Source organism: Acanthopagrus latus, chromosome 14 (assembly GCF_904848185.1).
Source record: "Acanthopagrus latus isolate v.2019 chromosome 14, fAcaLat1.1, whole genome shotgun sequence".
In the NCBI taxonomy this organism is placed as follows: domain Eukaryota; kingdom Metazoa; phylum Chordata; class Actinopteri; order Spariformes; family Sparidae; genus Acanthopagrus; species Acanthopagrus latus.
In genome coordinates, this window is record NC_051052.1 from 10,715,946 (window position 1) to 10,738,176 (window position 22,231).

The following is a 22,231-nucleotide window of genomic DNA, read 5'->3' on the forward strand; positions in this document are numbered from 1 at the left end:
GATTACATATACAGCATCTCTTTGCAGCTGTAAATGCATGATTATGTTTATCTTCTACTTTCAGTATGTTTGAGGATTTAAGGTACATGCTCAGTCATCGAGTCATAGGGATTCAGGGTCTGTAATTGTTTTAATGACAGAAGGTCAATTTAGGCCAAACAAACAAACAGAAAACAGAAGAGCAACTGTTCAGTGTTTATTCAGGCTTATACATATGTGCTGTTAGCTCTTGTTATTGAAGACATTATATATATATATATATATATATATATATATATATATATATTAGGAAAGGGGAAACTGTTTGCTGCAACCATTGTCTTTAGCAACCATTCAACATTTTTTTAAAAAAATTTTCACCCTGACAAACGTACTCAGGTACTCCTGAAAGATGAGAGGCTTGGTACTGCATCATAATGCATACTTAAATATATAATATGTTATATGATTAGTGTGATCTGAATTAGCATATGATTTTACTAAGTACATTTTGTATTTTATTTTTGTAGTGTGAGGTCACATTTCCATTACTGCCCGCATTATTTTGTTACCCGTCCTTTCCCACCACCTATGGATTCATAGTTCACTTTTATTTTGAAGGCGATGCCACGTCTTCCGGGTTGTGTCTCTGCTGTGCCCCCTTCACTTGATGCACAAGTGTAAGGCAGGAGAAGCAGGAGGTCGGGACCCTAAATTGGGGGAAGGGTGGGAGCGATAAGCAAGGCTGATTCCCCCCCTCTGTCTCCCCTTCCCTCCCTCCCTCCCTCCCCCGTCAGCCTCCGTCTGCAGCAACTCTCAATTGATTTCACCTCTGAAAAGACCCATTCATGGCTTTAAGTGACTAGTCGTCTTTATTGAGGTGACTCTACCAGACAACAGAACTGATGGCCAACTGCATTTTGCATTCAGTGAGAGAAATGAAACAACTGACTGATCTATGTTTGATTATTTAGTGTATAAACCATACCTTAAATATAATCATGTCAAGGAGATGCTTGACTCACAACACCATCAACGTGATGCATCAGTCATCTCTGAACCTACTGTGTTGAAGATGAGCAGCAGTTAAAGGACAAGCTCACTCAAATCTGAAAGTTCAGTCTTTAACCACTCACCTCGTATACCTGATCGAAAGTTGGGGGAAATTTTATCGCCTGTGAAACGTTCTCTGGCGCTTTGCAGCGAAACAGAGGCGCTGCCTTCTCCTGAACAAATGAAGGTGGATGGGGACTTGTTTTAAAAATGCAGAAATATAAATGAAGTAAGACACAAAATGGCTGCACACAGATTGTCTGGCGTAATCCCAAGTCCCCACTAGCCCTGAGATCCCCATATTGATTTTGAACGATGTTATTTACACCTGAAATCTTTGCTGTAGCTGCTAAGCTAAAAGCGTTAGCATGCACACCATCCGAAATGGTTGCACAAGGGTGTTCATGGAGCCATTTTATGTTTTGTTTTCTGTTATTCTTTTCCCATGTTTTGAAACAAGTCCCCATCTACTGCAAATGTAAAGGAGAATGCCGCTGCGACAGTGTTTTCTGTGATGCTTCAGAACCTTCAAAACTTCATCCAAATTTCCATCAGCATACTGGCGAGTAGATGATGACTGGATTTTTTGGACGAACGCATCCTTTAAGCTGTTCACCAGCTAAAAAGCAAAGATTAGCAAAAACCCAATGACGATACATAGCATGCATGAAAGTGTGGGCGTAAGAAACAACATGTCTTTGTTTGAATTTTGTTATTTTCTTATTCAGACATGTAATAAACAAGTTCACACATTGTTTTTTTTTTTTTTTAAAACAACTGAGCATGGAAAGCAAAAAAGCGAAAATCAAAAAATATCAACAAGTGACACCAACATATTTTTAAGTGTCTTTCCATTTTTGCCACAACCGAATAACAGATGTCTGTCGGAAAACAGGTCTCTCGGCTCCACGTGACTAGTCCCAGCTAGTGCGGTGGGCCGACGAGATCTCCCGACACATTAAACGATGCTAACAAACTAAGAGACACAGCCTGTCCCACAATATACCGAGACCATAATATTATCATGCCATGACAGTTTCTCAGGATCTGTGCTAAAATGTAAAAAGTAAAAATCTTGACAATAACACTGGTATGATGGATAATACAACCACATCAAAACATTGTAGTACAATATTTTAGAAATATCCATTTCATCTGTGTATTATTTCTACAGGTTTTTTTTTTATAAGTTATTGTGTAGTTAGGTTGATCTATAGTTGTTCTGCTGGGAGTTTTTAGTAGATTCTAAAGCTCGCCCCACTTTGCTACATCAAAATGGAGGAATTTAAACAGTCTCTGAAGTCCATCACGCTGCGCACCATCCCCTTTACAGCTGATAAATGTGCATGTCCACAAGTCAAAGCTCTTTTTTTTTTTGTTTCTTTTGTGCAAGCACCGTGCTGTATCCAGACCGGGTCCACTGTGGGGGCAGAACAGTGTGAGCATCCACTCTTTTTTTTCCCCACGCGTAGCCCCGTTTGTGCAGCAGAGATTTAAAAAAGGAGAATACCGGTGTCATTTACAGCTACAGCCCCTTAAACTACCGTCTACAGTTAGGTGCCACTTCCTCAGTCCATCCCTTGTGCAATCAACGGTTCTTTTTTATTTTGCGCCTTTGAAACAAACTCTCCCATCACAAACCTGGTTGGAAAGTGGTTGCAAGAACATAAAAAAGCATGCACGATAAAAAAGTTGAAACATGATGAAATATGACGTCTTTGAAGAATTGTTACCATATCCGCGCAGTTAATCAGCCTGTGGGAGTCATGTGACTGATGATAACCATGGTGCAACATTACCATGAAGCAGACAGGGATTGGTGACAGAGCTTTTATGTTTCTCAAAGCTGCATTAAGCGATATTTTTGGATGAGGTTACAGCAAGAATGAAAATTTAGCTCTAATATACAAAGCCCTGAGAGATAGATTTTAGCTAATATTGCTAACATGTCCGCAACCGGGGCCCTTTCAGAGACGAAGGTGATTCAGTCATGTTTCCTGACAAAAAAATTCCCTTTAAATTTGAAGTTACTGGCCATCTAGCAAATATCAGCCAAATATTCACCCAAATTTTACCCTGGTTTGGTCTGTAGGCAGCTAGCCAGCTAGTAGTTGGGTTGTAGCTGTAGTTTTGAAACTACTACCTATCTAGCTAGCTAACCAATAATTGCCAAATATTTACCCAAATCTGTTTTCTGGTTGCTAGCTAGATAATAGTAAGCTACCTACTAGTAAAGTGCAGAAGTACAAGAAGTCAGCTACTAGCTAACTTCAATCTTCTGTAATGTAATGCTAGGTATTATTAATGCATGTCTGGACAGGACATAGGACATAGTTGAAATTTGTGAGGATAAGAAAACCATAGTAGTGAGGTAAAAGCTGTATATTGCTAAATACTGACCCAAAATGTGCCCTGGTTTGGTCTGTAGGCAGCTAGCCAGCTAGTAGTTGGGTTGTAGCTGTAGTTTTGCAATACTACCTATCTAGCTAGCTAACCAATATTTGCCAGATACTTACCCAAATCTGTTTTCTGGTTGCTAGCTAGTTAATAGTAAGCTACCTACTAGTCAAGTGCAGAAGTACAAGAAGTCAGCTACTAGCTAACTTCAATCTTCTGCAGTGTAATTCTAGATATTGTTAATGCATGTCTGAACTGGCTTGGAGGACATGGCTGAAGTTTGTGAGGGTAAGAAAACCAAAGTATTGAGCTAAAAGCTATATGTTACCAAATATTTACTGAGATTTTAGTTCTGCTTCGGGGTCCTGACTTGGCAAGCTGCTAGCTATTGAGTGGCTGTAAAATACTTTCTTTACCAGCTACTAGCTAACTTCAATCTTCTTCCATTTTATGCTGGCCTGGTAGTGTTAACAACAGTTTATTAATCTGAACATGCTCACTGGACATGGTTGATGTATTTGAGGGTTAGAAATGAGCTATAACCTGCATATATCCAATATTTACCAACATTGTAACTCTGGTTTAATCCATACTTGACTAGTGGCTAGATAGCTAGCTAGAAGCTGCGAAAGACTTAGAAAACCAAAGTAATGAGCCAAAAGCTGCATATAGCTGTAGAGTTGCACATGTTCACCTTTTCACATAACGCACATGAATAAGATTCTATGTTTATACCAAAAATATCACTTAATGCAGGTTGGCGGTTGTTGTTTATATACAGTACAAAAGGAACTTCTGCAAAGACAGACAAACAGAAACCCTGATTATATCTCCCACACAGCTGAACGTGCTCAACAAACTGGGAATAAAGCAAAAAGAGGGGTAGCGTTGATTATTGGCACAAACAGAAAACAAGACACCGGTATTATCCTTTTAAAGTTATATATTATACCCTCCAGCACCTTTGAAAAGAGGGCTTTCATCAAAACCTGCCTGGTGCCTTTACACAGACACAACAGGCTTTTCCTGAACTTGACGACCTGCTCCAAACAATAAGCAAAAAACGGTGCCAGTAGCAATACGGCCACAATTGCTGTGTCAAAAAAAGTCACTCTTCAGCAGCGGCAGTCCAGAAGTAAAAGCTTAGAGTATCAAGAACAGGAGCAAAGGTTCAGTGTGTAATAGGTGGTTCAGGTTCGTAACAGGTAGGTTTAAGATTCCACATGGAGGAAGAAGAGGTCACTCTACCGGCCGATGAAGATGAAGGGTGGGGGCTGAAAGGTTCATTCAACAAAAATACATAAAAAAAAAAAAAGAAAAGAAGAAACTTGATGACCTTGGCAAGTGCATCTGTAGGAAACCATGCAGGACCGTTAAGCCTGTCCAAACAATTACTCAGACGTGTCTCAGGTCAGTCCTGAGGAAGTTCCTCGTCAGAATAAAACTGTCTTAGTAAATATTATTGTGGCGAGCTTCGGACTGCGTGTGGGATCCGTTTCGATTACACCGAATGTCAGAGTGGAAATGCAGAATAGAAAAAAAAAATCTTCAGGTGTTTCGTATTGCTTTTCTAAATGTAGGATTTCCGGTACTGCGAAGAATCTTGAAACTCGCCAACTGTGACGTGTTGGCAACTCTGACGAATTCCTACTGAGATATCCAAAAGAAAGGAAGCGAAACAAGGTCGGTATTGTACAGCTGCAGAGGCAGGACACTCCACCAAGTGGCGTGAACTTGCAGATGAGATGTGGGTGGAGGCCGGGGGTGGGGGGGTGAGGTCATGAGTGGGTGACTCAGTGGGACTCCCCGTTGACCGAGCTCCCTTCGCCTCTCGGTGAGGAGGAGCGGGAAAGCCCCTTCTCTGTGTTTTCTGAGCTGGAGCCGTTCTGGCTGTGGTGGTCGGCCGTGGACGCGGCGCTGGACGACGAAGCCGAGGTGGATGTGGGCTTGGCCTTCTCCTTAAAGTCTGTTATGATGACCGTCAGGTCCCCGACCGTCACCTCTAGGTGCTGGGCGCTGCTCCGGTCGATGTTTTTTAACCTGGGCCTGGTGAGGGAGTGCAGGTGGTTGGGAAAAGTGAGAAAAAGGCATTGTAAGATGATTTCCTTGAAAATCCTGAATGAAGCTTTGTATTTGCTCTTGCGTTGCAACACTATCTTTCGATTTGATTCACCCTAGGGTGCCTTGATCTTTCTTCCAGACACTACTTTGAAATTTATTTCTGGTGTTTCCCACCCTCTTCACAGCAGTCTTTTGAAGTATTTCAAGATATATGACAACACATCAACCCAAACGTCAGGTGGCAACATAAACACCATCTACTGAGTTTATTCATGCATCCCCGCACTGTCTGATTCCCGCTGATCCCTCCGCCTCATGTGATCTTGTTTACCTCATCTTCTTGTGACTGTTCTTCTTGAGCGCCGGCTCTCTGTCGCTCTTCTCCCTCTCTACCCTCTCCTTCTTTTCCTTTTTGGGCTGCGAGGGCAACACGAACTGCTGCGTTACCTGCTGCTGCGAGACGAGCTGGGAGACGGGGCGAGGTTTCCTGATCCGGGGGAAGAGGAAAAGAGAAATAGACATCAGGTGGGTGGGTTGGGGGGGGACAGAGTGTGGCAGATTAATGAGAGGGAAAATCATGGCGGGCACATGGTTTCATGCTAGCGTACCACCACAATCAACAGCCAATAATCACTGCCAGTGCTTGTTAGGACGGAGCTGCTCAAGTGTTCTTAACTCTGGCAGCACGGGGCGACACACACTGAGTGCGTTCTGAATAAAACCCAAGGACTGAGCCATCTGTGAGATATGAGGTATACCTGCACAGGCTTGTTTTGAGAGCTGCTCAGAGGGGGTAAACACTGACGAGCTGGGATCTGCTTTGGTAAGCATGGAGAAGTGATAGGAGCTGGAAGTGTGCAAATTAACAGTCAATTCGAAACAAGATGCTCAAGAAAATCCAGCAAACTAAGAGCCGTGCGATGCTGAAATGTGACCACAACTACACATCCAACAGAGCCACAAGTACATGTTGTCAGTACACAATAATATCTCACTATTTTAATAAATGCTAGCGTCAACATCAAATTTTAATCTTTTCGACCACATTCTTAAACATCAATATTGCAAGGATGACTACTGATACAAAATGTTAAAGGTTCAAAATGTAAACATTCAAAACTTCACAAAAATAATAACAATAAATGTTGCTAGCATGATAACTGTCCAAGTCGAATGTTCTTGTGTTAGCAGTGTGAACAACAGCCGCTGGCAACAGGTCTTTAACAGAATTCAATTTTTTAATAAATAATCATTGGTAATGTGGATATAATGACTGAGTGGGCAATGGAAGGCATGAGAAAAAAGAAGGAGAACGATCAGGTTAGATAAAAAATGACATAACTTTGCTGCAATGAAGCCTTTGAACCAGTAAAAGACAACGCATGAACACTCGTGACACTTATAAATACACAAAATATATATACACAATATATACAGTTTCCTATCAGGTTAACTATATAGCATTGATATATTGACCAGCCCTTTAAATACAGAGCTGACAACTCAAACTGTTGAGCGGAAGCTAGTTAGTGAGAGAGCCACAGCTAGCCTTAGCTACAGTTAAATTTCGCAACATATTCATAGCTTTTTCTTCAACTTAATAATATATTTTTCCAATCCAAAAGTGAAGTAATTCAGTTATCCTGCATGAATGAGGCTTCATCCAACCATGCAAAAAGTAACAGCAGTCAGACGTGTCCTGCTAAAACACTACTAGATAGCTTAGTGAAGTATGAAAAGCTGACGTGACCGTCTCAGTCCCTGACACCCTGGTTCTTTTTTCAGCATTGCTCCATTGCATAAACACATTAAATTCACAATATATCTCGTCACATTATTTGGCCAACCAGCCTCTAAACCTTCAAACTTTTTTTCCCAGCTTCATCCCTTTTCAAGCTCCTGCTTTCCATTTCTGTAAGGTAGCAGAGTACATCACATCTTCATCACAATGCCACACCCGATACGTTTTCCTTTTCTTCCCCTCCCTCAGGTGAAATGTCCAATTCTCCTGCACTGCAGTCTATCTGGAGAGCATAAACAGCCGTAAGTGGTGTCAGCAGCAGGATCAGGGGCATGATCCCTCGCCGGCTACCCACCCCCGATCACTTTAAGTAGCGTTAATGGCTTCTGTCATCATATAATTATATTTTCCATGTTGGTTTATTAAGATTCTAATTACAGGTAATGCACAACCAGAGTGATTTGTTTTTTGCCTTGGCTTGTTTCAGGCATCAAATGTTATGGACCCTGATGATACACCTTCACAATATGGCCTCCGCAAAATGCTAACAGGCAAATCTCAAATCAAATATAACTGGAACACGGTTAACTAAATGTTCTTCCTCGCAGTCACATTTCCATCCTCCGCGGATGTCTGCTGTCTAAAAAAAAAAAAGAAGAAGATATATTATGCAATTGGTCTGGCAACAGTTTTCATGCATGAAGGCTGCGATCGTATTTCTGTGCAGGAGTGTGTGTCTCTGTGTGTGTGTGTGTGTGTGTGTGTGTGTTTGGCACTGGCAAGAGCCCTAGCCGAGAGGCGAGCGCGCTGAAAAGGCCATCTGTTGAGGCAGCCTACACATCTAGTGTCGGATTTTTGCACGCACATAAACGCATCGAGACGCAGACACACTTATATGTATGACTGCACCAATGCACACCGCTGCACGGAGACACTGCACCAAAAAGGCCAAAGGGGTGGTGTGGAAAATCAAAGCTGGGTGCAAATGAAAACGTACGCACGCATTATCGAAACGAATCAACAGACAACACCGAGGCACGTTGAGGCGCGTGCACACGGCTTGTGCACGCGCGCGCACACACACACACACACCACTCAGCAGTGAGCAGATGAAGCACGAGGGCATGATGAGAACTGCAGAAGAGCACAGTGTGTTTTCTGAGCCATGTTGAGCAGTCGCATCCGCAATTAGAGCTAAATATTAACACCTTCTTCATCCACCGGCCAGGTTTTACAGCTGCTCATAATTCCAACAACAGATCAGCACATTAAGTATAAAATATGTATCTTAGACTTTAAAGGAGACATACTGTTCTCATTTTCAGGTTTATAATGGTATTTTGGGTTACGACTAAAATAGGTTTACAGGCCCAAAAAACACATCAGTTTTCTCACTGTGTGCAGTGCTGCAGCTCTGTATCCACCCTCTGTCTGAAACACTCTGTTTTAGCTCCTGTCTCTTTGAGTTTCCCTACTCCTGAGTACCCAGTCTGCTCTGATTGGTCAGCTCACACATGCCTGAGCCAGCACAGCTGACAACAGCAGAGTAGCTGTGCTAAATCAATCAAAAATCAAAAATCAAAGAGACTAACTAGATTATGCGAATGTGCGATATGTTGACGTAGATGGCACAATGTCACAGAATTAAAACCGGGACTACTGATGAGGCGTTTCGGGAGCAGTGTTTTCTGTGGGAGACTGGAGCTTCTGTTTGTGTGGACATTGGCCTTTTTCACTTTCATGATCTTCACCTTTAAAAAAGGTGCACTATGTGGTTTTGGAGATGACATTTTAATCAGATGAGAAAGATCTGCATCGACTGATTCTCTTTAATACAGTAAATATTAAGTTCCTGGGTTTGAATTTCATCTTCAAAACTCTGTAGTGCCCCTTTAAGCTATGCATTGCATGGATGCTCTGGCAGTGTGCCTCTGTTGCAATGCACAACAGCTTCACTCAAGTGTACTAACCTGTGTGTGAACCCTTTGAAAAGTATCCCAATTACAAAACACTGGCCTCCAGGTGCTTTCGTGAGAAATGTGCTCTTGCTCTTGTAATTTTAAGGGGCGTGAAGCAGTCCAAGAACAGAGCGTACGAAAATCCATCCTCGAAATTAGTCTGAGCACGAGGCCAAGTGTTTTTGTGCAATGCGACACATTTTTGCCAAAAAAGAGCCTCGGTGTCCTATTTAGCTTAATTTAGTGGCTTTTACCTTGTTTTCAAAGAGGAGACACATCTAATCGAGGCTGCTGGTCTGCTGTTGTTAAACACCAGTGAGATGACCTAAATTGGGGGCCCAGCTTTTAAAGAGTCTCTCCCGCAATCAGTTTTTTTTTTCCCTTCCTCCTCAGTTATCATTGCCTCCACGGAACATGCGGCGATGCTAGCGCGGCTAGAGTGAAATGCAAATGGGTCTCTTGGCCTACATAACTGTCTTGATAGGGAGGAGATGTACAGTAGAGATCCTCTAATATGTCTGTCTCGTCAGCAGCACGACACTGCAGTAGTGCTGACACCTCTTTAAATAAAAAGCAGAGGCCGCTCAAAGTCCTCTGGTAGCCGCTCTCCTCGACTTCCTAGTCTACCCAAGCGCAATAAAGACACAGGCTCTTTTTTTCTGGAGCTCGAACACAAAGTAGATGTTGTCACAACAGAGTGGACCATCCCGCCCTCGGGGCCACGCGTTACTGCAGCCAAAAAATGAAAAAGAAAAACAAGGCGACTCTCTGACTGCCTCATTCATAGCTTCCCCTTTTTAGTTCATTTGATTTCTGTTCAGGATGTTATTATGTGTCTTCCTTCTATGTAATTTACTGCACACAAAACAGATCAATTACTGCTGTCTCATTAGGATGTTTTGCTTGAAGTGCGATCAAGGAAAAATGTCACCTGAGACTAATCGTGATCCTTTCTATTTAAGGCTGCACGTGCCTGAGAGCGTATCAACATATTTTGTACATCCAATCTTCTCCGTGTATTACAGTGGAGTAGATTTTCACTAATAGAGCCAGTTCAATAACCTGGAGGTGAAAGAGGAGACGGACAACCTGATGTTACGTGGAGGCCCAGCAGCAGCCCTAAACAGAGCTGCCTCTGTTAACCCAATCAGATGGTTATTATCTTAGCACTTAGGACTCCGCTGCTGGCCTCCATCTGGAGGCCGAGTGTGTGTGTTTGTGCGTGTCTATTGATTTCGACAGGGATTTCTGTGCCTAATGCAACGGGCCTATTCTTTCTGTCATTAACACTGCGTGTTTGAGCTGTTGTTCCAAACAACATTTGCTCCACTCACACCATCTATTACACGGCAGCTAATGGAGTCCCACATGAGGGAATTACGTTCCACTTTGTTACCACAAGGTGTGTCATGGAAAAGTCTCCGTCTTTCAGCGGGGGAGGTCAAAGAAAAACAATGCATGGTTGATCACAATCTCTTAACTTTGGGGGTTTTAATTCAAGGATTGAGAGTTTTGATTTTATTAATCAGCTAGCTGGAGATAACTAGGCTTATCTTTACCTTTAGCCCAAACTCTTTTTTTGTATGTATATTACAGTTTGCAAGCACTGCTGTCGCAACAACAACATTACAGTCAAAGCCAAGAAAAGCCCAATGTTTCTTCTTCTTCTTTGGATCAGGCAGACTAGATGCTGCCATGTCGTACTGCTGCCCTCTACCGAATGCAAATCACCCAATTATCTAGGTTGAGTAAATTATACATTTTCTCCAACTGCTTCCAGGTATTTTGAATGTCTTCCCACTTTGAGGCAATGCTGGGAGTAAATTCAATTACATTTTCTTGTTACACAGAAAATAAAGTACCCAAAAAAGGTACCGCTGGTACTGGTATGAAATTCCAGGCACCAGTATTCGTTAAATTTGAACGGTACCCAACCCTAGACATAGCCTCGAAATATTACTATTACGCCAAGCCCTACAGAAACGTTTTTTTCGTTTTATTTACCCCTGCAGCTGGTGCCGCCTCAATGAATGCAGGATTCTTTAGCTGATCATCATCGTTAGGTCGTGTGAAACTGCAATGACATCACCTTAAACACAAACACAAACACACTTTTGTGATCCTTTCACCGACAGCCAAACAGAGGAACATCTGCTGGAAGTTAACTGACAATTGCCTGGTTTTGCACACCAGTTGCAGTTGGCGAGTGGGATGTCCATAAAAGCACAAGGGACAATTCACTAACCAATCAATGGTTTGAATATCAGGACCCCCCCCACAAAAAAAGCTTCGACTCAAGTTAAGTTCTATGACCTAGATAAGATCATTCTAGTGTTTCCAGAGCGTACCAATCAAACTTCTTCCATATTTGGTTTTGATCAAACATATAAAAATAAGCATAACTTTAAACCCCGTCATCTCAAACTCTTTTACAGCTCTAGCTTTGAACCGCGAGCTTAAAGACAAACTCATCTTGAGCTGCAGACTGGAGGGGCTGGAAAGCAAAAAAGCTGCCACTGATCCCTCACACATTTCACCGACAGGGGAACTCTGGCTGACCCCTTTCTAAATATGTCACACACACACACACACACACACACACACACACACACAGTCTATCCCTATCTCCTCTCGACCCTTTTGCACTCTCATCCTCCCTTCAATGCACCCACTGACCTCACACTCCTCCAGTCCTGGCCTGTGCTCCTCCCAGAAGCAACACCACCAGAACCTATCTCCTCCAGCTCTGATTGGGTCACGGCCTCCGACCAAATGTTTGCCCATGAAAATTTCAGTAGGTGGTCGAATTATGACTCAGAGTGGTTTGGCCAGACCGACCAAAGTTTCTGCCACAGTGGACAAGCAGGTCACGGATGCCGCAGCAAACAGACTCAGCAATTGACACAGATGGTGTAGTGGGGTGTGCGTGAGGCCAGAATCTGTTTACAGACGATCCACAACACACAAAAAAAGACCACTTTGAAAAACCTCTAAATGTACCACAGACAATGGGATTAACAATTCAAAGACTTTTCAATAAAAACAGCACTCAAGCAAGTGTTTGATTTGTTTTGACCCCAGTGGAATGAGCAGTTTGGTTGTAAAATCAGCGACGATCGGGTTGTGGCCTCAATATTTTTTCAAATATTCCAACACAGTCACTCTCGATTCTTCACAGACACTGTGCACGTTTTGACAGAGACCTACTTTCTACCAAACTATGCCTACCTACTGTTTATCTCCACACAAGAAGGAGGAAACCATTCAAGGTTTATTATGTTTTTGGGTGGACGGACCCTTGTAAAGCTGAACACAGATGTAAGAAATCCACAACCTGAAGTGTTTGTGCAAGGTTCATACAAATGAGGTGCGGGGATGTCGCTGCGGTATTTTTTATTTTTTTTCAAAGTCTCTTGCTTTGGAAGTCTTTTCTTTTGAAATACATATTCATGTATGCATGTATATTCAAAGCTCAAAATAGTTGTCTCTAGAGGCGTCCCAATAGCTCAGCTAGTGGAGCATGCACCCCATGTACAGATGTTTGCGTCCTCGCAGGCATAGATGTGTCCTCGCATGTACTGGTGTTGTGTCCTCACATGTACAGAGGCTGCATGCCCCCCACCACCCAGTTGCTCTCATCCTGTTTCCTGTCAACGCTTCACCTCATCTGTCCAATAAAGCCATGAAAAAGGCCAAAAAAAACCCCAGAAAACAATGGTGTCTCTAATACTGATTATTCCAGGCATCGACTCTCTAAAATGCTGTTTGGTAACGTGGTAGCGTGGCATTGCACTCAAAAGACGGCAGTACTGAACTCCACAGATGTTTGGACTGCTCGCTAACATTTGTCGAGTACATTGTGTGGTGAGCAAACAGCCCACAGGACAGCCGATGGACTGAAAATAGCGGACTGGAGTGCGCTACTATAAACAACTCTCATCTCGCTGCTCTGTGATGATTGTAAGATCATTGTGAAATAGCTCGTTTTATGCCCTGTTGAACACTCTCTCAATCTAGATGTAGGTGTGTGTGTGTGTGTGTGTTTCAGGTTTCTCTATCAGCGGGTTGTAGGCTGCTCCTGGGAGCTCCTCCAACCCGATGATTAATGTCTCTCCCTGCCTGTACATGCTACCGCCGTGTGTGTGTGTGTGTGTGTGTGTGTGTGTGTGTGTGTGTGTGTGTGTGTGTAGGAGAGAGAGAGGGGGAGACAGATGGCTCTCTACGTCCTGTGGTTTATGACACCTTCTACAGCCCGCTAGCCACACTATATACCACATTCTCCTCTCGCATACAGGCCTGGCTGCACACACACACACACACACACACACACACACACACACACACACACACACACAGCAGTATGTCATGCATCAGTGTCACCGCAGTAATTACAGGCTTATCACGTAGCCATAATCTTGAGCCACAGTGACGTGATAACAGCCAGCTTCATTGTCCTCGGTGTACATGCAGTGTTTGTATGCTGTGCGAGCGCTAAAAAAACAGTAAGCCACGCGACAGAGCAGAGTGTGCCTTACTTACACAGAGGATGTTGTCGTGTAGATGAGATGGGTGAACACTGATTGGCTGTGTACAATATGTTTTACCCGCGTGATGCCTTTTTAAAGATGGGTATCAATCACTTTACTGTAGCGCGTTTTTTCTTTCAAAATAAATAACATGTTTTGTCGCTCTCTAGCTGCAGATCTGGGTCACGAAACCTTTGTCAGCATCTGTTGTTGCCAGTTCTAAAGATAATACACCTCTTGCCCTTACCACTTAGACCTTCGCCTCTGTTTTGCATCTTAAGAGGACGGCCAGATTCTTGTTGGTACAGAGGCGTAGAGCCAACTGTCCAAATAGCTGTTTTTAGGAGACACACTTCAATGAGAGGGTAATCAGAACTCGTATTGCGGTCCTTTCCTAAAAACACTTGCTGCTATGCTTTTGTCCTGGTAGCTAAGTAGCTAGGGAGCTAATGTTACTTTGTACGTTACGTTGTTATTACTGATGTGTGTACAGTCCAACATTTCGATGTATTTCAATTACAACTGGTCAGGGTAGGGAAGGGGGATTGTTGCAGTTGCCCTGATGCACTGTAGTGCCACTACACCCGTCTCGAAGCTTGAAGTCCCCTGCGACGGGGGCACTTGAAAACAAGGGAGTAGGAACTGGAACTGAGCCACAGTCGCTCATGAAAAACGCACACGAACAAAAAACAAACCAAAAAAAGGCCTGGATGCGTTTCATTAATCCCTCTGCTTTTCTGTGTATGTGACGCTGATATGCAGCACCAAAAGCGTTGCACAACGGTATACAACAACCCCAGCACTTCCATTATTAGCACTTAAGGTGAATGAGCACACGCGACTCCGAGGTGAGTCGAACGTGTTGCTCTCTGCCAGTCGCACATTTCGTGTAATCAGACCGGGTAATTAACACCGACATTAACACAGCTGCTAAAAGGTTTGGCTTTCTCCCACGCGCCCTGCCTACCCAAGCGCCAGATTAGTTTCTGATTTTAAAGGATTTGTTTAATTGTGACCCTGTGAAAGGCTGTAAAAAAAAAGGGAGGAGGAGTATAAACCTTGCAGAGGAAGCCAATAATATGTCTGATAGAGATGTAAGGCGAGGGTAACTGACTTTATTGCCAAAAGGGAAAACTCTGTATTCCAGTCTTGTCGGAATGAGTGCGCGCACAGGCAGCGGAACAATATGGAAGCACGGCTAATTCACACTTTACACTGTGCATTTCAAATGGATACATTTGTCTTCAGGCTGCATTTTAATGCATACACATACTGCATTATATATTACTATTCCATGGCAGCTACACACACACACGCACACTTCTGTTACTAATGCAGCTCTTTGCAGAGGATAAACAGACAGAAAAGAGGGATAATGGATGCTTTACTTTTTTGCCGAAGTTCTGTGCTGCATTTTGATCCCAAATTCAGGATCCATCCTGTCGTGTGAGCACAGTGCAGTCGACTGTCTGCCGTGGCTCAGTTTCTGTTCCGCATGATCAGATAGCTCCTGCAGACTGATCGGTATCTCGTAGTCACGCAAAAAGCTTCTAAATGGCAACACTTTCATTAGAAATATTTGCATCAGAGTTCTTTTCTCCCCGCGGCTTGTTTTTCATTTTTTCCAATGGCGGTTTCATTTCACTGGAATGTCAATGATTTACAGCGTTTCTCTGTTTTATACCATCGTAAACCAGTTATCTTTGAGGTTCTGACTGAACAAGACATTTTACGTGTCACCTTGGAGTTTGGGAATATGTTTCTTCTGAGTGCAGCCTGACTTCAGGGCCTTGGTACTTCCCTCAGTCCTTCCCCTGCGTTTATGTTTGGTTAGAATGTAGAGCTGCGACGATTAATTGATTTAGTCAACGAAACAACTACTTCGATAGTCAGTAAGTCATTTCAGTGATTGTTCAAGCAAATCTTCTGCAACATTTGCTCGTTCCAACATCTTAAATGCTTTTTTTGAGTGTCATTTATGACATGAATGTTTGAGACCATTAGTTGGACAAAAGAAGCAATCTGAAGACATCACTTGTCAATTTTCTGACATTTTATAGATGTTAAACGATTAATCGTGATTGTAAAACCATTCGACAGATTGATCAATAATGGAAATAAACTGTACACAATGAAACAAAAACTCTTAACTGACACTTTGTAAAGAGCTGCAGTCGAGCCAACCGCACAAGAACAACCCGATTTTCAGTTTGTGCGCTGCACATGAGCCGCGAGGGTGAGCTTGTGCTGTCGTCTATAAAAAAGGCAACATCTAAAAAGCCAAATGCTGACGGCTCGTGCTTGTTTGACAAAATCTGCACATCAGTCAATCTGTCACCGGGAGACGCCCTGGGTTAAGTTCAACTCCTAGAGAGAGAGAGAGAGAGAGAGAAAGAGGGGCAGGTAGACAGAGTCAGATAGAGAGCAAACACGAAAGGTGGGTAGAAAGTGAACACAAAACGCGAGAGAGCCAACGGCGAAGAGAGGGAGAGGACTGATAGGAACATGATCGAGCTCACTGTCTTGACCTGTAGAGACAGAATGCTGCTAAACAAGCTCCTCGTGCACACAGCCAGTGTTTCCCTGGTGGCAACTGGCTTGTCAGAGCTCAGCTCGGTGAACAGATGCAGGTGGTGTAGGCGAGACACCAGAGAAGGTCACACACACACACACGCACACACACACGCCGCTCTATTACACCCAGTAGTATTTGGCTGAGGGCGGTGTTTGGATTCGGGTCTGTCAGCACCACTTCACATGACATTTTCAGCTTTATTCCGAGACAGGAGCGCTTCAGCTTCCAATCTGACAGTTTTAAACATTAAGATGATACTCTAATCCAGGGCGAGTCATAATGGGTGCACTGAGAGAGGCCCCCATCGAGTTTCTGGCTCAAGGACGCTCTGCCTGAGCATTTCAGCCGCTGCAGGACTCAAACCTGTGACCTTGCACTTATCAACGCAGCCTCTTTTTAAACAGCGACGCAGCTTGTGCTGTGACTTTTCTCCTTCCTGGTGGGTTTCAAAGGCTGGGGCTGAGCTCAAAGAGTGGCAGGAAGAGCGACGTCTTGAGGGTAATGAGGGCTGCGTGATACGTTTGAAGCACAAACGGCTGCATCAGGTTTGTGACCGGGGGAGCATTTTTTTTCTCTATAAAGCACTTCCAATTCGACTTTCCAGCCGTGCAAGTTTCTTTTCCAAGCCGCTGACAGAATTAGCGAGTCAATCAGCCACTTCGCCTCTTTGTCACTGCCGTCTCCCTCTCCCATTTCACTCGTCCTGACGATAAGCCAGTCCAATCCCGCTGATGTATCCCTGTCTTCAGTCAAAGTCGACGGCACGCCTTCAATCAGCCACCAGCTCCGGGGTCCCTGCAGTAGATCACGTCTCCATATCAGAGGGATCTTTAGGCTTTGCGAAGCCTCACCTCCATAAAACAGTCATCTTTATCTCTCGACGGCTGTCGGCTTTCAAACCCTCCGCATCATAAAATAGTCCTCCGTCGCGTCCGCGGATGTTGGATTTATTTGGCATGCATCATCTGGAGCGCTTGCTGAAAAGATCGGAGCTGATTTGTCGATTAACAGATTTGAGTATCCTTTAAGCAAAAGTAGTCAAAATTCTCAGATTCCAGCTTCTGAAAAGGTGCAGTTTGTAGTTTTGGGAAAGAAATTTCATCAGTCAATCAGAAGAGAAAGATCTTTTTATGCTTAGACAACCTAAATAAACAAAGTCTCTTAACAGACTACACTTCAGTTTCATACTGTTTTACTTTGTTGTGGCGGACCCTGCCACCTTTTTAGAATCAAACAGTGTTCCTGGGGTTTATTCATTCAGTTATGGAGATGGTAAATATTTAGAGTTTGTATTTCTGCTCCACTAACGCAGATACCCTTTAACTGAGAATATTTCCTGTTTTTCATTTCCTCTACGCGATAAATGAATTAATATCTTCTGGTTGTAGACAGAATGAGACATTAGAGGGCGTCATCTTGGACTTTTGGGAACACTGATCCAACATTTTTCCACCACGTTCTGACATTTTAATGCCCAAACAACTAACCAAGAAATGAGAAATTCGCTATAACAGATCAATCACTGATGAAAGGAACTGTTAGCCGCAGAGTTGATACAGATCCTGGCCAGGAAAAAGAGACATTTATATGCCGTTAGATGACAGGCTGATTTAAACGCGCTCTCACAGCACCCACATTGGCCGTCAAACCTGTGACCTTCAGGCTGCGGGACGCTGGACTCTCCACGCCTGTGTCAGGCATTAATTCATTACTCCACAGTAATGGCTCAGTCATGCTTGTTTAGTAACCAGCCAGGGAATTTTGCCATGCCCTACATTTATATTCCGCGTGCCGTTTTGCCCTTTAGCACCTTTCGGCTTGCTCGCCGAGAAATCCGCTTGTCTGTTGTGTTCACTCGTTAACAGCTGCGACCACCTGTGTGGCCATTTTGCTGCAGCATTAGTCCGGCGTGTGCCGTGAGTGTGTGTGCGTGGATACAAAATTTAAAAAAACAAAACAAAAAACTATGTCTGCAGCACTGCAGTTGAAAAAGTGGGTTGTTATCATTAAATACTCTCACGGACGTTTTTCTAAATTTGTCATCAGGCGTCGGGGGGTGTGAGCGAGGGAGTTCTGGGTCCTCGTGTCCTTGCCAACTTTCCCCCGCTGCCCAGATGGGTGAGACAAAAGGGTGTCGGAGCGTTTTCAGCGACGCGAGGTATCAGACAGGTTCTTGGCGAAGCTGTGGGCCGCTTGTTTTGAACGGAAGCACACACACACACACCCCCACACACACACACAGACACACACACACACACAGAGTCCCTGGAGTGTCCTCTCAACAATCCAACCCAACAGCAGCATGGCCGCTGCTCACTCTCCGCGTCTGCCTGAGCACACACTGTGCACTTGAGCGCATTTGTGTACGAACATGCATGCAGTCATGTGTGAAATTTGCATGTTGAGTGCATCTGTACGTGTGTGTGCGTGCGCGTCTCTGATGACAGCAGGCTGATTAAGCTGTTGCATAGTAATGAGCTATGGCTGTCTGTCTGGCAGCTGCTCTGACAACCTCTTTTCACAACTAGCCCTCCCACACACACACACACACAAGTGCATGCACCAACACGAGCAAAACCCACAATTCTGAAAAGGCATCAAAGCTGACAACCGCACTGATGTGTTGTTGTTGTTGTAGTTAAATCATTGGGAAAGTTGTGCTAACACGGGAGAGAATAAGCGGCCATGCATTAAAGAGCAAGCGCTCACACACGCGCACACACACACACTTCCTGTCCTTCACCCTTTGTTGTGTTTTCATCCTAATAATGACTGCCACTCAGGGATAACAGTCACCAATGTCAGGACAAACATCAGTGCTGCACAGAGTGTGTGTGCACCTAGTATTTGTATGCTTGAGCATACATGCGTGTGTGTGTGTGTGTGTGTGTGTGTGTGTGTGTGTGTGTGTGTGTGTGTGTGTGTGTCCTAAATATCACCGGGGCAACAAGATGGATGTGTATGCCCCCCCTCCTCCTCCTCTCCCTCCTTTCTTTTTTACAGAGGTCAGTGTCAACACCAGGGCAAGAACATGGAGACTAATGCATCTGGGGATTAAGAAGTGTTGAGTTCGAGGGGAGCCCGGAAAAAGTAGTTGCCCTACAAAAAACCCGCGCAGTAACACGAGAGGAAATGAAGGCAGCCTGTTACGTGTGTTTACAGTGCGAAGGGTTAAATACCCATTGTCTCGTGGTGCAAATGCACTAATTGCCCCACCACCACCACCACCACCCCCCACCCCCTCCCATACACACAACCCACCCTCCTTTGCACAAGGTAACACACACATCCACGGCCTTACCTTGTTGATGTCCCCTTCCTGACATCACACATCATGCACTTGAAAGCTTCTGCCGTGTTCTTGTACGTGCACACGCTGCAGTCCCAAAACCCCTCGTCGGAGGAGGGCTTCGGTTGACGCTTCGGCCTTTAAAACAATACCAAAAAAAAGAGAAAGAGAGAGAAGAAAAGAACATTAAAAAATGAAGGAGGAGGAGGAGAAAAAAGGGGGTCGAGGAGAGAGAGGGACGGAGGAGGAGAGGAGAAGGAGGAGGAGGAGGGGGCGAGAGAGAGAGAGAGAGAGAGAGGAGGCAAGAGTGAGTTGAAGCTCGCATCCACGAAGGCTATCGATAGCAAACATCTGGGTAAAGCCTCCAGGATTTGGGGGAAAATCATCTAGCGAGCGCACTGTGATCCGACCACACTGTAATTGGCGATGAGGTTTTAACACCCCGCGCGCGCACACACACACACGCAGAGAGAGAGAGCGAGAGAGAGAGAGAGAGACCGTGGAGAAACCCATTTTTTTCCCGATGTCCGCTCCCCCTCTCCTAGCCTTGAATATCTCGGACGCCGCGGCTCGGTGGTTACCTTGTGGGACTCCTCTTGTCGCCCATGCCAGACCAGGATTATCTGGAGGTGCTGAGACGAGCACAAGTCGCGCTATTTTCCGATTATTTTAGCGAAGAAGCGATGCGCCCGTGCCGCTCGGCTTCCAGCTGTCGTGGAAACTCCGCTTGGGAAATGGTCACGTGACTCGGCGCGGCCAATCAGGGGCCGGGTTACTTCCCGAGGCTGACATTCCTCTTGATGAATCTATGCCGCCTTCGCGTACCTGCTGTAAAGCTCGTAACTCTGGGCACCAATAGCTTTTTTTTCCCCTTCTTTTTCAGACATAATTCAAATTTACAGACTGTAAGGCAACAATTGATTACATTTGGAAAAGTTCCTGAGTTAACAGACACTTATTAAAGGGGCATGTAGTTTTGGAATAGAGACTCAAATTTTAATATTTACACACACACACGCACACACACGCACTCACGCACACAACACACACACACACACACACACACACACATATATATATATAGTATAGTATATACATATATAGTATATGGTATAGTTTTCCATAATTGAATAAACAAGCTGTTCTCACGAATATCACTAATTTCCATCTTGAATCAGGAAATGACTCAGAAAAACGTGCCTTCTCATGCTTTGATTTAAATGTCACTGTCACCTGCTCTATTAACTTTATTTACAAAATTCAAATGTAAGGCAACATTAAACACAATGCCAAAATTCCAGAGTGAACAGACACTTCTTAGCACATAAAATAAGACTTAAAACATCGACGTAGAGATAATAATGGGAAGAAGAAAAAAGATCAAGGCCTTACATTGGTACTGTCCTTTTCTAATAATACAAAGAGGTATTTGGCATGCTTGTACTTCAATCAGCTCATTCCAGGGACTTAATATTACGCGAGATCAATTCTAATAACACGTGAAGATGGGTAGGGTTTCTTTTTATACATCAGTCAAAAGATTGGCTAAGATTATCAAAACCTTTGCGGATAGTTTTGTCTCTTATTACGCCATAAACAATGCTATTATGATCTAAAAACCCTACACATGTAAGAAGCAAGCGCTTTCTACGCAACAGACACGACTTTATCTGGTGGCGTTACAGTTTCCGACAGCGCCTGAACGCAACAAAAGCCCCTCGCTAATGTTGCGTCTCCGGTAATAAATGTGTTAACGCGGCTCCTCGGCTCGCAGCACCGGGGATCCTCTCACATCCCGGCATCTGAACCGTGTCAGACCCGCAGAGATGCCGCAGCAGTGACAGACAACAGGCGCACGATAGAGAAAAACATGCGGGGAATCCCTCGCTTTATCTGCGCGCTGACGTAAGCGAGCATAAAAATAAATAAATAAATTAATAAAAAATGAGAGAGAGAGAGAGGGAGAGAGAGCATATTTCCAAGCGAACCACCGTACCGTGACTTTCCATTTAACACGCTGCCTTTCCGGGGCTGGGACTGTCCCCAAAACGTTTTCATATCAAGGGCAACCAAATGGATTCTCCTTTATCTCCCGACGACGGGATTTTACCGCAGGGGAACCCCGACTGCTGCATTTTAGCTGCTGCAATATTTAGGATTCACACTGAGTCTCACAGCGAGGGGCGCTTAATCGCTTAATCCTTTTCAGTAAGGTATCTAGTGGCCAGGAAGGAGGCAGAGCCCCGGTTTTTATGTTCAACGTCAAATAAAGAGACTATTTTATTATTTCGTTCATCGTTTTTAGAGGAAAAAAACACATTCAAACACTGTTAACTGATTACACACAGTACATACTTTAACACCAGGTTTCCACCGCAGGGCTTTCAGGCTACATGTATTTTCTCATTTACTGTAACTTAACTTCAGTATTGAGGTACTCCACTACAGTTTAGAGCCACGTTTTGTAATTTCATTGCACCACGTTTATTTTTAAGGCTTTAGTTACTAGTTACCCTGCATATTGCTAAAGTATCAATTTCTAAATTAAGTGATTTCATTAGCGAACAGATTAAAGATGCACTATGTACTTTTGGGGAATACATTTTATTCAGAAGCGGAAGATTTTAATTTGCTTAACATAAAGAACAACAC

The 22,231-nt window shown here is 44.0% G+C and overlaps 1 protein-coding gene across 1 annotated transcript; it reads right to left on the bottom strand.

The window, feature by feature from the left end:
* Positions 1-926: 926 nt before the first annotated feature.
* yaf2 (YY1 associated factor 2) lies at positions 927-20,334 on the bottom strand. The gene is made up of 4 exons (XM_037122225.1): positions 20,161-20,334; positions 19,592-19,717; positions 5,822-5,977; positions 927-5,475 (listed from the first exon to the last, which is right to left on the bottom strand). The coding sequence occupies exons 1-4, from the start codon at positions 20,184-20,186 to the stop codon at positions 5,223-5,225; spliced, it is 561 nt and encodes a 186-aa protein (XP_036978120.1). The 5' UTR covers positions 20,187-20,334; the 3' UTR covers positions 927-5,222.
* Between the last annotated feature and the right edge of the window lie 1,897 nt (positions 20,335-22,231).

Coding starts and splice junctions, on each gene's coding strand:
- yaf2 (XM_037122225.1), bottom strand. CDS start 20,186: ATGGGCGACAAGAGGAGTCCCACAAG. Junction 5,978..19,591: donor AGGAAGGGGACATCAACAAG/GTAAGGCCGTGG, acceptor CCCCCGGATCAG/GAAACCTCGCCCCGTCTCCC. Junction 5,476..5,821: donor AACAGTCACAAGAAGATGAG/GTAAACAAGATC, acceptor CTCCCTCACCAG/GCCCAGGTTAAAAAACATCG.